At 37.0% G+C, this 16,670-nt stretch overlaps 1 protein-coding gene across 3 annotated transcripts in view; it reads left to right on the top strand.

Annotated features, from left to right (window-relative positions):
* Window positions 1-16,670, top strand: part of SLCO5A1 (solute carrier organic anion transporter family member 5A1) — a 173,708-nt gene that overhangs the window by 70,308 nt on the left and 86,730 nt on the right. For all 3 annotated transcript variants that reach the window (XM_049781805.1, XM_049781806.1, XM_049781807.1), the window contains exons 2-3: window positions 5,913-6,045; window positions 13,989-14,206. In XM_049781805.1, coding sequence (XP_049637762.1) covers window positions 5,913-6,045; window positions 13,989-14,206 — 351 coding nt within the window. The remainder of the gene's footprint in view (window positions 1-5,912; window positions 6,046-13,988; window positions 14,207-16,670) is intronic.

Consider the following 16,670-nt stretch of genomic DNA (forward strand, 5'->3'; position numbering starts at 1 on the left):
TCCTGCATGCCCGAAGAGTACCAACCAAAAGAGACCCCAGAAAAACCACCCCAAGACACATCCTAGTCACAATGACAAATCCCACAGATAGAGACAGAATTCTGAAAACAGCAAGATCAAAAGGGGAAATCATGTTCAAGCAAGCTTCCCTGAGATTTACAGCAGACCTGTCACCAGAAACGCTCAATGCCAGAAAGCAGTGGTGGGATATTGTGACAAGACTGAATGAAATGAATGCTTCACCCAGAATACTATACCCAGCAAAACTCACTTTCCGGTTTGATGGAAGAATACATGGTTTCACAGACAAAAAACAGCTCAGAAACTTCACAGACACAAAACCAGTCTTAAGAGAAAAACTGAAAGACCTAATCTAAGACAAGACTACCCAAAAGACACACCAAATTTTGAAATAAAGATGGCGTTAAATCCCAGGACAATTCTTTCTCTCAACGTCAATGGACTAAATGCACCAGTTAAGAGACACAGAGTGGCTAAATGGATCAAAAAACTCAATCCAACCTTCTGCTGCCTACAAGAAACGCACCTGAATAGTCAGAACAAACATAGACTCAAAATAAAAGGCTGGAGAAAAGTTATCCAAGCAAACAACACCCATAAAAAAGCTGGAGTGGCCATACTAATATCAGATAATGCAAACTTTATACTCAGGAAGGTTGTAGGGGACAAAGACGGACATTTTATATTAATCAAGGGGTACGTAGAGCAGGAAGAATTCACTCTCCTAAACATATATGCACCGAATGAGGGGCCAGCAAAATATTTAATACAACTGCTGACAAATCTGAAAAATAATATCAACAACAACACAATAATTGTGGGGGACCTAAACACGGCTTTGTCAACACTGGACAGGTCAACCAGACTGAAACCCAACAAGAATATACTAGACCTGAGGAGAGAAATGGAAGAAAGAGGCCTAGTGGATATATATAGGACACTCCATCCCCAGAAACCTGGATACACATTCTTCTCCAATGTACATGGGACATTCTCCAGGATAGACTACATGCTGGCACATAAAACATACCTCCATAAGATCAAGAGGATAGAAATTTTGCAGACTACCTTCGCTGACCACAAGGCTCTGAAATTATTTGTGAACTCCAAAGGGACTCAGAAGAAACACTTTAACACCTGGAAGTTAAACAGCCTCATGCTCAATAACCAGTGGGTCCGAGATGAAATCAAGGAGGAAATAAAAAGGTTCCTGGAAACAAATGACAATAAAGACACAAACTCTCAGAACTTATGGGACACAGCAAAAGCAGTACTGAGAGGAAAATTTATAGCTTTGCAAGCACACATCAGGAAGGAAGAAGGAGCTTACCTGAGTAGCTTAATGACACAGCTAATAGAACTAGAAAATGCTCAACAAAAGGACCCAAGAACAGGAAGACAGAAGGAAATAACAAAGCTGAGAGCAGAAATCAACGAAGTGGAAACTCAAAAAACAATCCGAAAGATCAACGAAAGCAGAAGTTGGTTCTTTGAAAAAATAAACAAGATTGATAGACCACTGGCAAACCTAACAAAGAAAGAGAGAGAGAGAAACTTGATAACTCGTATCAGGAATGAAAAAGGAGAGATCACTACTGATATGACAGAGATTCAAAGGGTAATCAGAAACTACTTTGAAAAACTCTACGCCACTAAAAATGAGAACCTGGAAGAAATGGATAAATTCTTGGACTCTTATAATCTTCCACGGTTGAAGGAAGAGGATGTAGCATATCTAAACACCCCCATCACCATTGATGAAATTAAAACGGTAATCAAATGTCTGCCGAAAAACAAAAGCCCAGGTCCAGATGGATTCACTAATGAATTCTATCAAACTTTCCAAGAGGAACTACTGCCAATCTTGGCAAGACTCTTTCATGAAATTGAACAAACAGAAACACTTCCAAATAGCTTTTATGAAGCCAACATCACCTTGATACCTAAACCAGACAGAGACGCTACCAAAAAAGAAAATTACAGACCAATATCACTGATGAATGCAGATGCAAAGATCCTCAACAAAATCCTGGCAAATAGGATTCAATGCCTCATTAAGAAGATCATCCACTACGATCAAGTAGGTTTCATCCCAGGAATGCAAGGCTGGTTTAACATCCGTAAATCTATCAACATAATACACAACATCAATAACAAGAAAAATAAAAACCACATGATCATATCAATAGATGCAGAGAAAGCATTTGATAAGGTCCAACACCCATTCTTGATCAAAACTCTCAGCAAGATGGGAATGGAGGGAACCTTTCTCAATATAGTGAAGGCCATCTACCACAAGCCAGTGGCAAATATTATCCTCAATGGAGAAAAACTGAAAGCCTTCCCTCTAAATTCTGGCACAAGACAAGGCTGTCCTCTCTCACCACTCCTATTCAACATAGCACTGGAAGTACTTGCTATAGCGATTAGGCAAGAAAAGGATATCAAGGGAATCCAGATAGGAAAGGAAGAAGTCAAGCTCTCACTGTTTGCAGATGACATGATACTCTACTTAGAAAACCCTAAAGACTCTATCAAAAAGCTTCTAGAAACAATAGACTCATATAGCAAGGTGGCAGGCTACAAAATTAACACACAAAAATCAATGGCCTTTCTATACACCAACAGTAATAAAGAAGAAATGGACATTAAGAAAACAACCCCATTCACAATAGTACCACACAAACTCAAATATCTTGGAATCAACTTGACTAAATATGTGAAGGACCTATACAAAGAAAACTATAAAACTCTGCTCCAAGAAATAAGAGAGGACACACGGAAATGGAAACACATACCCTGCTCATGGATTGGCAGGATTAACATCATCAAAATGTCAATACTCCCCAAGGCATTATACAGATTTAATGCCATCCCTCTAAAGATACCCATGACATTCTTCAAAGAAGTGGATCAGACACTTTTGAAATTCATTTGGAACAATAAACACCCTCGAATAGCTAAAGCAATCATTGGGAAAAAGAATATGGGAGGAATTACTTTTCCCAACTTTAAACTGTACTACAAAGCAACAGTTATCAAAACAGCATGGTATTGGAATAAGGATAGGTCCTCAGATCAGTGGAATAGGCTTGAATACTCAGAAAATGTTCCCCAGAGATACAACCATCTAATTTTTGATAAAGGAGCAGGAAATCCTAAATGGAGCAGGGAAAGCCTCTTCAACAAGTGGTGTTGGCACAATTGGATAGCCACTTGCAAAAAATTAAACTTAGACCCCCAGCTAACATCATGTACAAAGGTAAAATCCAAATGGATTAAAGACCTCGATATCAGCCCCAAAACCATAAGATATATAGAACAGCACATAGGCAAAACACTACAGGACATTACAGGCATCTTCAAGGAGGAAACTGCACTCTCCAAGCAAGTGAAAGCAGAGATTAACAGATGGGAATATATTAAGCTGAGAAGCTTCTGCACCTCAAAGGAAATAGTGCCCAGGATACAAGAGCCACCCACTGAGTGGGAGAAACTATTCACCCAATACCCATCAGATAAGGGGCTAATCTCCAAAATATACAAGGCACTGACAGAACTTTACAAGAAAAAAACATCTAACCCCATCAAAAAATGGGGAGAAGAAATGAACAGACACTTTGACAAAGAAGAAATACGCATGGCCAAAAGACACATGAAAAAATGTTCCACATCACTAATCATCAGGGAGATGCAAATCAAAACAACGATGAGATACCACCTCACACCCCAGAGAATGGCACACATCACAAAGAATGAGAATAAACAGTGTTGGCGGGGATGTGGAGAGAAAGGAACTCTTATCCACTGCTGGTGGGAATGCTGTCTAGTTCAACCTTTATGGAAAGCGATATGGAGATTCCTCCAAAAACTGGAAATCGAGCTCCCATACGATCCAGCTATACCACTCCTAGGAATATACCCTAGGAACACAAAAATACAATACAAAAACCCCTTCCTTACACCTATATTCATTGCAGCTCTATTTACCATAGCAAGACTCTGGAAACAACCAAGATGCCCTTCAACAGATGAATGGCTAAAGAAACTGTGGTACATATACACAATGGAATATTATGCAGCTGTCAGGAGAGATGAAGTCATGAAATTTTCCTATACATGGATGTACATGGAATCTATTATGCTGAGTGAAATAAGTCAGAGAGAGAGAGAAAAACGCAGAATGGTCTCACTCATCTATGGGTTTTAAGAAAAATGAAAGACACCCTTGTAATAATAATTTTCAGACACAAAAGAGAAAAGAGCTGGAAGTTCCAGCTCACCTCAGGAAGCTCACCACAAAGAGTGATGAGTTTAGTTAGAGAAATAACTACATTTTGAACTGTCCTAATATTGAGAATGTATGAGGGAAATGTAGAGCCTGTTTAGGGTACAGGCGGGGGTTGGGTGGGGAGGAGGGTGATTTGGGACTTGGGTGATGGGAATGTTGCACTGGTGATGGGTGGTGTTCCTTTTATGACTGAAACCCAAACACAATCATGTATGTAATCAAGGTGTTTAAATAAAAAAAAAATTAAAAAAAAAAAAAAAAAAAGAAATGAAGAGTGTAAAAAAAAAAAAAAAATAAAAATTAAAAAAAATATTTAAATTCTAAGATATTAAAATATTATTAATCTTCAATGACTTGAAATATACTGTTCTGATTTTCTCCATACAAAGAATAGATAACTGTTCTGATTTATGAATATCAGATTATTGTGCATAAGCAAAACAGGTTGGAAAAAAAAAAAAAAAAAAAAGATATAGGCATGGCCTTGAAATGGAGTGTCACATTTTTCTCATTGCACAGATCTCACTGGGTCTCTTCTGGGCTGCATGGTGGTTGCCATTTATTGCTACCTCATGAAAACAGTAACCTTTAAACTAGTTCCCTCAATTAATATATCAAATATGTTGCAAGATCTTTGAATGAAAAGTGTTAACTTGAAAAATATTAGTGTTTGGGCTGGAGTGATAACAACTAGTAGGGCACTTGCCTTGCATGTGGCTAACCTGATTTGAATCCTGGTATTCCATATGATTCCTTGAGCCTGCCAGCAATGATTCCACAGGAGTAACCATTAAAGCACTGCCATATGTGACACAAGCACAAAAAAATAAAATAACAAGAAGAAGAAAAAATTAGTGTTTTAATGCTATATAGGCAGCTTTGCTAAGTTAGTCAATTCTAGTTTCTTTGTAAAATCTGGCCTCCAGTTCTTTCAGTAGCTTAGAATCTCTCAGTAATATATATACACTTATACATATATGTATATATATAATCACCCATATACATATATATGTGATTTATATTTGTTTTCTTTTTCTTCTGGAGATGTCCTTTGAGCTCTTCTATTGTTCCATGTTTGCCTCATTAATGAGCTAGATTTCTGCCTTTAGACATTTATGTTTAGTGGGTGTGGATGGGGTCTGAGCTTATATTAAAAAAAAGAAATTAATCAAAGTGTTACTGATATTCTTTTTTTTTTTTTTTTTTTTTTTTTTGGTTTTTGGGCCACACCCAGCGTTGCTCAGGGGTTACTCCTGGCTGTCTGCTCAGAAATAGCTCCTGGCAGGCACGGGGGACCATATGGGACACCGGGATTCGAACCAACCACCTTTGGTCCTGGATCGGCTGCTTGCCAGGCAAACACCGCTGTGCTATCTCTCCGGGCCCGTGTTACTGATATTCTAAGAGGACCACAAGAAGCACTTTTAATAAGGACATTAGAAACCTAAACACCAATCTTAAATGAAATCACCTCAAGTCTCTCTTTTTGGAAGTTGTTAACTGGAGTTAGCTATGACATATGCATGATCTCATTTAAATCTATGACTGAAACAAAAATGACACATTGGTGGATTTCACATTTCCCCTTCTCTTTTCTCAGCCATCATGTACGTCATGGGAGCCCTGGGCCCTGCGGTGGGCTATCTGTTAGGTGGACTTCTTATTGGTTTTTATGTTGATCCCAGAAATCCCGTTCACCTTGACCAGAATGACCCTCGTTTCATTGGAAACTGGTAAGAATTCTTCACTAAAATCACATCACTTATCACTAATCTCATTATTAATTATTGTTAGTACCCTTGTAGTTAATAAGAAGTTTCCCAATAAGAATATCAAGAGTAACACAAAAAAATCAGGTAGGGACTGATAGGCAGAATAATCACCACTCCTTGCCCAATCATTCTTATTCCAGTTCCCACTTAAATATGTTTCCTTGCATGGCAGAAGGGGGTTTGAAAGATGTGACTTAGTTAAGGATCCTGAGATGGGATAATTATCTTTGACAACTTTGGTGGCCCGGTATAGTAACTTGTAAAGAAAAGGAAGCTGGAGGGTCAGCATAAGAGGAAGAGCTCAGATGATTGAAGCAGTGGCTTCAATGTTCTCTGAAGATGGAGAAAGACAACATAAGCCCAGGGACACAAATGGAGTGAGGAAGAGCAAGAAGATGGGTTTCTGTCCATTCAAGTCTCTTGAGCAATAAGGTCCTTACATGCTATTTTAACTTCCAAATTCTAACATTTGTACTGTTTAAAGCCACTACAGGTATGCAGTTTTAGAAAAGCAGTAGAAAACTGACAGGAAGTTTGGCAAGACCTATTTACACTATTTTTTTTTTTTTTTTAGATTGTCTTCAGTAAGGAGAGGGAGAGAAGCTGCTATGATGTATAATATTGATATGGCTGTATGGGGACTTGGCTGTGTATTTTAATGCTAGCTTTCATGAATCTCCCTGTGTCTTAAGGAAATATCTTCTTCTCAGATCCTTATTATTATTTTCTTATTATGTAAACCCACCTCCCCCCCCCCCTTTAAATGTAGCTGAACTGTTCCTGCCTCACACTTTTAGTGAATCTTGTCACTGAGTAATAATTTCTTTCCCCTGGATGCTAGAAAATTAGCTGCTTTCTTCCCACCTGCTTGTCCCTAATTGTCTTGCTAAATAGTGAGAACTCTAATTTTGGATGGTCTGTTACTTATCCAAATGGCAAAACTGTGTTTAGGTTCTTTGTAATCCTTTTTCCCAACATAGAAAATCATCATTTCATGGTTGCAAGAACTAACCGAAAATATTGGCATCCCAGAATCACTAAACATGGAATAATAACTGGGATGTGTTGATAGACATTTTCTTCTCCTAACAAGGAGCACACTTTAATTTTCAAAATTAAGGGCTGGGGATGTGGGACTGATTGAGTGCTTGTCTTGCAGTTATGAACTGCTGGTTTGATCCCAAGCACTGCAAAAAAGGGGAAAAAAGCTCTATTAGAAATAATTATTTTCTGAAGAATGTGTTTTATTACAGTATAGTAATCTTAAAACTCTGAGGGCACATAACTAGAATTTAATATTTACTTTAAAAGCAGTTAACAAATATTAATAGTTGGGCTGGAGAAACAGAATAGGAGTTAAGGTGTATGCCTTGTAGGCAGCCAACCCCAGTTTGAATCCTTGGGTCCACATATGGTCCTCAGTACTGACAACAGTAATTTCCAGGAGTAACTGCAGTGTATGTTTCCATTACCTCCCCCAAGATAAACACAATCAGCAATTATTCATTGTTATATACACTATTTTCATAAGTAATGTTCTTTGATGAGGGGAGATTTAGATGAATCTGACTTGACAGTATTTTCCAATCATACGAAGAGTAATTTCCCTTATTAGCATTAGGGAAAATGGAAAAAAGACTTTGAATTTCTTTTCTTTCTTTCTTTCTTTCTTTCTTTCTTTCTTTCTTTCTTTCTTTCTTTCTTTCTTTCTTTCTTTCTTTCTTTCTTTCTTTCTTTCTTTCTTTCTTTCTTTCTTTCTTTCTTTCTTTCTTTCTTTCTTTCTTTCTTTCTTTCTTTCTTTCTTTCTTTCTTTCTTTCTTTCTTTCTTTCTTTCTTTCTTTCTTTCTTTCTTTCTTTCTTTCTTTCTTTCTTTCTTTCTTTCTTTCTTTCTTTCTTTCTTTCTTTCTTTCTTTCTTTCTTTCTTTCTTTCTTTTCTTTCTTTCTTCTTCTTCCTTCCTTCCTTCCTTCCTTCCTTCCTTCCTTCCTTCCTTCCTTCCTTCCTTCCTTCCTTCCTTCCTTCCTTCCTTCCTTCCTTCCTTCCTTCCTTCCTTCCTTCCTTCCTTCCTTCCTTCCTTCCTTCCTTCCTTCCTTCCTTCCTTCCTTCTTTCTTTCTTTCTTTCTTTCTTTCTTTCTTTCTTCTTTTCTTTCTTCTTTTTTTTTTTTTTTTTTTTTTTTTTTTGGTTTTTGGGTTACATCCAGCACCGCTCAGGCCTTACTCCTAACTCTATGCTTAGAAATCACTCCTGGAGAGATGGAGAGATAGCATGGAGGTAAGGCATTTGCCTTGCATGTAGAAGGATGGTGGTTCGAATCCCGGCATCCCAAATGGTCCTCTAAGCCTGCCAGGAGCGATTTCTGAGTGTAGAGCCAGGTGGAACCCCTGAGCACTACCGGGTGTAACCCACCTCCCCACAAAAAAAAAAAAATTGCTCCTGGAAGGCTTGGGGGAACATACGGGATGCCGGGATTCAGACCACTGTCCTTCTGTATGCAAGGCAAATGTCTTGCCTCCATGCTATTTCTCCGGCCCAGAATTTTGAATTTCTTGACCAAGAATAGATACTTTGGTTTCTACTACCTTTTTATTTGCAGTTCTGAAATAAATAAATCAGAGCAGGAATTTTTTCAGGAAATTAGATTATTCAAATATATTTATGAACACACTATATATATCCTATGTTCTTTCTAGTTATCCATGAGAAAAACATAACCATTGGGAACACTCGGAGGGAAGAAAAGACAAGAAAGACCAACCTGGGGGCAGAAAGGAAGAAGGAGGCAGGAACTCTGGTTTATAGTGCTTTATGCTGTCATTTCAAAGTTTTCTTGTAGACCAAGCAGTCCAATGGGTGGCAAAGTGGAGCAAGTTCAAGTGTGAGACCTCTTGTTTTAATCACCAATCTGACACACTATGTGATCACACGCTATGTGATCTTGGAGAAATTACTTAATTTTTCTGTTACTGTTTTTTACTCTTTTTAAAATCCCTAAGAAAGGAAGTCTGCACTTCTTCTTCTTCTTCTTCTTCTTCTTCTTCTTCTTCTTCTTCTTCTTCTTCTTCTTCTTCTTCTTCTTCTTCTTCTTCTTCTTCTTCTTCTTCTTCTTCTTCTTCTTCTTCCTTCTTCTTCCTTCTTCCTTCTTCTTCTTCCTCCTCCTCTTCTTCCTCCTCTTCTTCTCCTCCTCCTCCCCTTCGTCCTCCTCTTCTCCTCCTCCTCCCCCTCTTCCTCCCCCTCGTCCCCCTCCCCCTCCCCTCCTCCTCCTCTTCCTCCTCCTCCTCCTCCTCCTCCTCCTCCTCCTCCTCCTTCTTCTTCTTCTTCTTCTCCTTCTTCTTCTTCTTCTTCTTCTTCTTCTTCTTCTTCTTCTTCTTCTTCTTCTTCTTCTTCTTCTTCTTCTTCTTCTTCTTCTTCTTCTTCTTCTTCTTCTTCTTCTTCTGTTTTTTTGTTTTTTGGCCCACACCCATTGACGCTTAGGGGTTACTCCAGGCTAAGCGCTCAAAAATCATTCCTGGCTTGGGGGGAATCATATGGGACACCAGGGGATTGAACCGTGGTCCTTCCTAGGCTAGCACTTGTAAGATGCCTTACCTCTAGCGCCACTGCTCCAGCCTCATGTAGTACTTACTTCAAAGTATTGTGACACTTTTTTCTATTTCTCTGTCTCTTTCTCTCTTTGTTTTTTCTTATGTGTGAAGAGCTTTCATAGCTCTTGCTACATGTATGTGTAGCTATCCTCTAGTGCTTTGAATATGATAAATATTCAGTAGTTTTATTTCTCTTAATGGCTCAGTATTGGTATTTTAAATGATAAAAATTGCAATAACAGAAGATCTTTAAAAATGATAAGGTTGGGGGCTGGAGCGCAGCGGTAGATAGAGCATGTGCCTTGCATGCGGCTGACCTAGGAAGGACCACCATTTGATCCCCCATTGCTCCATATGGTACCCCAAAGCCAGGAGTGATTTCTGAACACATAGCCAGGAGTAAGCCTTGAGCGTCACCAGGTGTGGCCCAACCCTCCCCCCCCCAAATAATAAGGTTGAATGTGGCTAACGCAATAGTAAGGGTAGATTGTTTGCCTTACATGCAGTTGACCTGTGTTTGATCCCTGGCACCCAGCCTATCTGGTCCTCTGATCCTCTCTAGGAGTGATCCCTGAGTACAGAGCCAAGAATAAACTTTGTTGTGCCCTTCACCAGAAGATAAAGTTGCATTTGGGGTTAAAGATATATATGTATATATCTATAGTAGAGTACATGCTTCACATGTATAATATCTTGGATTCTATTCTCAATAACATACTGCATGCATGCATACAGGAAAAATATTCTTGTTTATGGAATATCCCTGCTGGAAACAGATTTCTACATTGAACAAAAACAACTGGTTTTAATATGATGCCTATTTTTTATATAACATGCCTAGAATTAATGATACATTTTTGTTATTAAAGATATGCTTTAAAGAAGGAGGATTGAGTGAATAATGCTAATATGTTTTGGGTGTGTACCAGCTGTTAAGGACATTTAAAAATTTTTTTTTATTTTGACCAAACTGAATTACAAATCTTTCACAGTAATATTTTAGGTACATAGTGATAATGAATCAGGGGCATTCCCACCACCAGTGTGGTCCTCTGTTAAGGATTTTTTTTAAGAACTATGTTTTCATTTAAGACTTAAGTCTTATGAAAACCAGACATATTAATCAATATACCCATTTTGGGAATGAGAAAATTGACACACAGGTAAATAATTTGCCCAAAATGAATAGTCATAGCTGGATTAGGACATTAAGTCCAGGGCAAGGGAACACTTTTAAAAATTAAAATCTTATTGATTTACCATTAGTTGACAATGGTATAAAAATTTTGGGAGGATGACATTGCAGTCAGTATACTTGACTGCTACTAAAGTCATTCCTTTCTACATATACCATTTCAGAGTAAAGTCCATGTAAGTGACTTAGGGATCCTACTTTTTCAATTTTAGCTTTTATTCATATATCTTTTTTATTTTTATTCATATATCTTTTTACAACAAATAATACACACTTTGTTTTCTTACTCACCTTTTCTCACATTTCACTTTACTTTTATTTTAATAATATCTTTATTTAAACACCAGGATTACAAATATGACTGTAGTTGGGTTTCAGTCCTGGATCGGATATGTGCAAGGCAAACGTCCTACTGCTGTGCAATCACTCTGGCCCCAGAGCTCATTTGATTTAGTAAAGGTCTCATAAGTGGCCAGGTACTAAAGAGGCTGGAGGTTTTAATACCTTCATTTTTTGTAGATATATGACTTTATTTCTTTTTTAATAAATCTCAATCAATTTGGTTATTCAGATAAAATTTTTTGACCTAATCTGTGACAGATACTAGATTCATGATTCTATTCTGAATCATTAAGATTGTTAGAAGACTGACCTGAGCAGTCTTTTAACAGCTCTTTAGTTGATTGCCTTAAAATTGCTATCTGATATAATTTAAAATATCTTTAAAATGTCACATTAAGTTATTAATGACTGGTTCTATGAATAACCTAATCAGCTAAACTGTAACCTTTAGCAGCTGATACCAATTTGAGAGAAACTTTTTTACAGAATTAATTCTCATTTTGCAATTGATCTGTATTTTTGCTGAGTCAAATATGACATTAATGCTGCTTGCATTCCAGTCCTAACTGATGTCTTCATCACATATATAAAGAGTACAGGGTGTAAGCAAGATGGACTTAGAAGCTTTTAGGTTCTACTTGGTTTGCTTCTTCTTGAGCAGCATAGCAGCCTCAAAGAAGGTTAAAGACAAAAGAATCACAATTTTAGATAATTCAAATTGTATTTTTCTGATACACACTGATTTTTTTCTATTAAATTTTATAATACTTATAATTGGTCTTGTATAATCAAACATTTAATTGTATGCTTTCTTTATCTCAGAGATTTTTACTTACATCTTTGATTAAAGTAGATATCACAATTTTTTGTTTATTTGTTTTTGAGCCACACCTGGCTGTGCTCAGGGCTTGATCTTGGCTCTGAGCTCAGAGATCATTCCTGGAGGTGACAGAAATTAAACCTGGCTCTACTGCATGCAAAGCAAGCACCCTAATCTTTACTATTTTTTTCTGGCTGTAGGTTAAATGCTTGAAGGCAAGGATCAAGTATAAAGAACAGTCTTAATCCTTGCTTAATTATCATGAATAATAATAATAATAATAATAATAATAAAAGAACTAGAGGGGCTTGGAGAGATAGCATTATGGTAGGGCATTTGCCTTGCACATGGCCGACCCAGGATGAAACTGAGTTCCATTCCCAGCATCCCGTATGGTCCCCCGAGCCTGCCAGGAGCAATTTCTGCAGAGCCAGGAGTAACCTATGAGCACCATTGGGTGTGATCTCTAATCAAGCAAGCAAGCAAACAAACAACAAAAAAGAACTAGAAATTCTAATGACACTTTCAATGAACTGGAGATTCTAATGACACTTTTAATGTATTTCACCCCACCCCAAGGAATACTCTCACACCACTGAATGTCCTACCATTCAACTTCATTATATTCTGTCTATCTACCATCAAGTGTATTTGATCCTTCCCATTATATGTTGTTTGCCACATAGAACTCATAGGCTGACTGTCAGTCTATAGTGATTAACTGGCTATAGAATGAAAACATCTTAGAATCCCTCCTCTTCAGGTTTCATTCATTTGAGAGCGGCTCAAAGAACTTTTTCTTATTAAATGGCCAATTTAACATAAAAAATATAATTCAGGGCTGGAGAGATAACTCTGAGCTATGTGTTTTGTAGGCCTGCTTTTGATCCTCTAAGCATGCAAGACCTGAAGCTAGTACCACTTAGGAAGAGGCAAATGTGTTAAATATATAGGATAGTTACTTCTATGTCTTTACATCTCACAGTAGTCATACTTCCCATAAATTCATCTACCAAAAAATTCTTAATTTAAATTTTTTCTTCTATTAAATTTTTTTAAACAAACTTTTTTAATTAACAGAATAGAGCCAGCAGGACCAACAATCATTAGCTTCCCAATAAATCTATTGGAAATTTGTTGAGAGTCCTTTATACAGGCATGAATGATTAAATTATTGGCCTCAGGTAATTAAGTGCAGTCTCCAAACCCTCTTATTACCAGTAAGGTAAACTGATGTCTGGATTAAAAAATTTCATCTCATCATATGGTTGCCAGGGATGGTCCCAACCCCCAAGTTATCCTGGGATTTCCGAAATACATCTCTATAGCATAAAAAAAGAAAATACAATCACTCTCCAAAAGTTTATAGGAGCTATAGCAAAATAGAGTTGAGGAAGACTTATGTATTTCTGTTAGAATTACTCTTAGAATTTAGAATTAGGTTTCAGAAGGGCCAATTCATTTCTTAAATGCTTGCAAAATAAAATTTGAATTCTTTTATCATGTTAAATACATTTCACTTGAGATACTGTTAATAATTTTCTTCTAAGAATAAAAATGTTTATATATTAATTAGACCTCCAAATAGTATATAAGTTTATATTCTTTTTCTATTAAGTTTGCATTAATGATTTGTTGTAAAATGTACATTATAGAGAAGGATTGACAATATTAATTATAAAACTAACCTTGAAATGCTCAGAAATACTTACCTTGAATAAAATCAGCCAACCTGCTGATTTTAATATCTTTTATGCTACTAGTAAAGTCATTTGGTAGATTTCTCATTGATATCATGGAAAGAGAAGACCCCAATATTTTCCTATTTTACCCAATTTCTTACTGCCATACAGTTGATGGTAGTAAAAAAGTTTTACATGGAGCAATTGCTCATGAACAACTTTGCTGATTTGTTTTCACAGTTTATATGAAGACCATAAATGCTACTCACATTTCCAATTTTTCAGGTGGAGTGGATTCCTCCTTTGTGCCATTGCAATGTTTCTTGTGATATTCCCAATGTTTACTTTTCCAAAAAAGCTTCCTCCTCGACACAAGAAAAAGAGGAAGAAAAAATTTTCTGTTGACGCCATTAGTGATGAAGATGTTATGAAAGAGAAGTCAAACAATAATGAACAAGTGGACAAAAAAGTTTCTTCTATGGGATTTGGAAAGGATGTCAGAGGTAAAGTATATTTTTGAATGAATTATTGCATGAAACTTTCGATTGGTGCTACTCAAAGTGTAGTCCTTGTTGTGTTGTTTACTAGGTCCCACTAGTAAGGAAGTGTTGAGAAAGGGTTTAAGAAACTTCGCAGTGTTCTATTTCTCTTGAATCTAAGAAAAAGTTGGTTTGATATTTTACATGCTTAAAAATCGTTTTCTAATTCATTTTTAATATATGTTATTTGGAGGCCCACACCCAGCAGTGCTCAAGGATTGCTCTTAATGCTACTGCTTGGGAACTCTGTAGTATAAGAGTTAAACTTTGGACCCTGGAGGCATGGTATATTCTCACCTAGTTAAACTGTCTCTATGGTCCCTGATTTTTACTATCCTTACAAAAGTATTAGTACATGATAGACTGGAATAGTAATAATGAAATAGTGCTTCTTCATAAATAATTTGAAAGTACTGATTTAGATCCTAAAGATATAGATACACACATACAGATATCTGTACATACATTTAACTATATAATTATTTTAATGGGAAGTGTTTGATATTTATAGTACCACATTGCATAATAATAGATGCTTTGTTTCAAGAAAAACATAAGTTGTTAGTGTGACTTGATCTTTACAGAATATAAAGTTTACCTTTAGAAAGAATCACATTTATTGACTTCTATAATTGAAAATGATTGGCATGGTATTTGTGGAGTATTGGATCTGGGACCCAATATGTTATTGTTGTATACTTCAAATATGCTTTACAACATTATTTGTTTTAGGCAAGGAATCTAAAGATAGAAATAGTTTCATACTTTTTTTTTTTGGTTTTTGGGCCATACCTGGCAGTGCTCAGGTACTACTCCTGGCTCTATACTCAGAAATCGCTCTTGGCAGGCTCAGGGGACCAGATGGGATGCCAGGATTCGAACTACTAACCTTCTTCAAGCAAGGCAAACACCCTACCTCCATGTTATCTCTCTGGTCTCAGTTCTATACTTTTTATAAAAAAGGAAATAACTTGGGTTCTTTTGGTTGGTGCTATTGCAGATACTATTATTCGTTCCACTTGCTACCCCACATTTTATTGATAGATGTTGGGAAAATCTGACTCATTGTTTTCAGATCTTTATAAATTTTGCAAGACTAAGAATGTTTTGAAACACCACAAAGGGGATTCTATGTATGTCTACATCACCTTCCAAGAGAGAAATTAGCATTGATTGCATCCTAATCTTACCAATGAAAATGAATACTTAAAATATTTAAGTCGATTAATTTTCCTGAGGTTTGAGGGTCAGCATTTCAAAATTCTAAAATTAGCTGGACATCCTCCTGAATAGAAAACTAGGTAGCTGTTGAATATAAGAAAGTTTTAACTATTGTGTTCTACTTTAGTCTTCTAAGTTTTATTGGTTAACATTTTATTAATTAGAACAAAATATAATGGATTTTTTGTTTGTTATTGGATCACATCTGGTGGCACTCAGGAGTTACTCTTGTCTCTGCACTCAGAAATCACTTCTGACAGCCTCAGGGGACCCTATGGGATGCCAGGGATTGAACCAGGATCTGTCCTGTCTTGGCAGCATGCAAGGCAAATTTCCTACCACTGTGCTATCACTCTGGCCCTCAAAAATGGATTTTTTTTCTGTGCTAGAGTTTTGTTGATGTTAGAGTAAAATATGTGATTTTTTATGGCTCTACTAGATATAATAGTCAGAGATGATAAACTAATTAAAGAGTAGGTCAGTGAGAGTTGCAGAAATTTATTTGCTAAAGGCTTACCTGGTCAACATTAAACTCTTTTTTTTTTGGGGGGGGGGAGGTTTGGGCCACACCCGGTGACACTCAGGGGTTACTCCTGGCTATGCATTCAGAAATCGCTCCTGGCTTGGGGGACCATATGGGATGCTGGGGATCAAACCTTGGTCTGTCCTAAGCTAGTGCGGGCAAGGTAGAGAGAGGCCTTACCACTTGTGCCATCGCTCTGGACACCAAGATTGAACTCTTCATCATATATAAGCTTCTGTACTTGTGAAAATGTATAGATGAGTGAACCATGGTTTGTCTTCTGAACCAGAGTTTTCCCTTTTGACCATAAAGAATGGTTCAAAGTAAATGAAGTCACTTCTAGTTGAGGGATCTGGAAAGGGTTCATGCCAGAACTAGGATTTGAGATGAATCTAGGAAGACATGATTTATTTAGAAATTAGAGTAGGGATAGCAGGACCATTTTAGAGAAATAAGATTATGAAGTTCTGAATTGAGCATTTGAAAATGCTGAATGAGTGTATTGTGTGTGGATATGTTGGCTATATATGCCTGTGGCATAGGAGGGAACGTGGGAAAAGTTGAATAAGGTATTTAAGCAGGGACAGCTGGAGGTCTGGTCTTTCATTGAATTCTTTTCTAGTGGGTTTATCAAGATATTTTTGAGCAAATCCATTAGATAGATAGATTAGGGAGTGCTAGGTG

This window comes from Suncus etruscus, chromosome 10, assembly GCF_024139225.1.
Source record: "Suncus etruscus isolate mSunEtr1 chromosome 10, mSunEtr1.pri.cur, whole genome shotgun sequence".
Classification (NCBI taxonomy): domain Eukaryota; kingdom Metazoa; phylum Chordata; class Mammalia; order Eulipotyphla; family Soricidae; genus Suncus; species Suncus etruscus.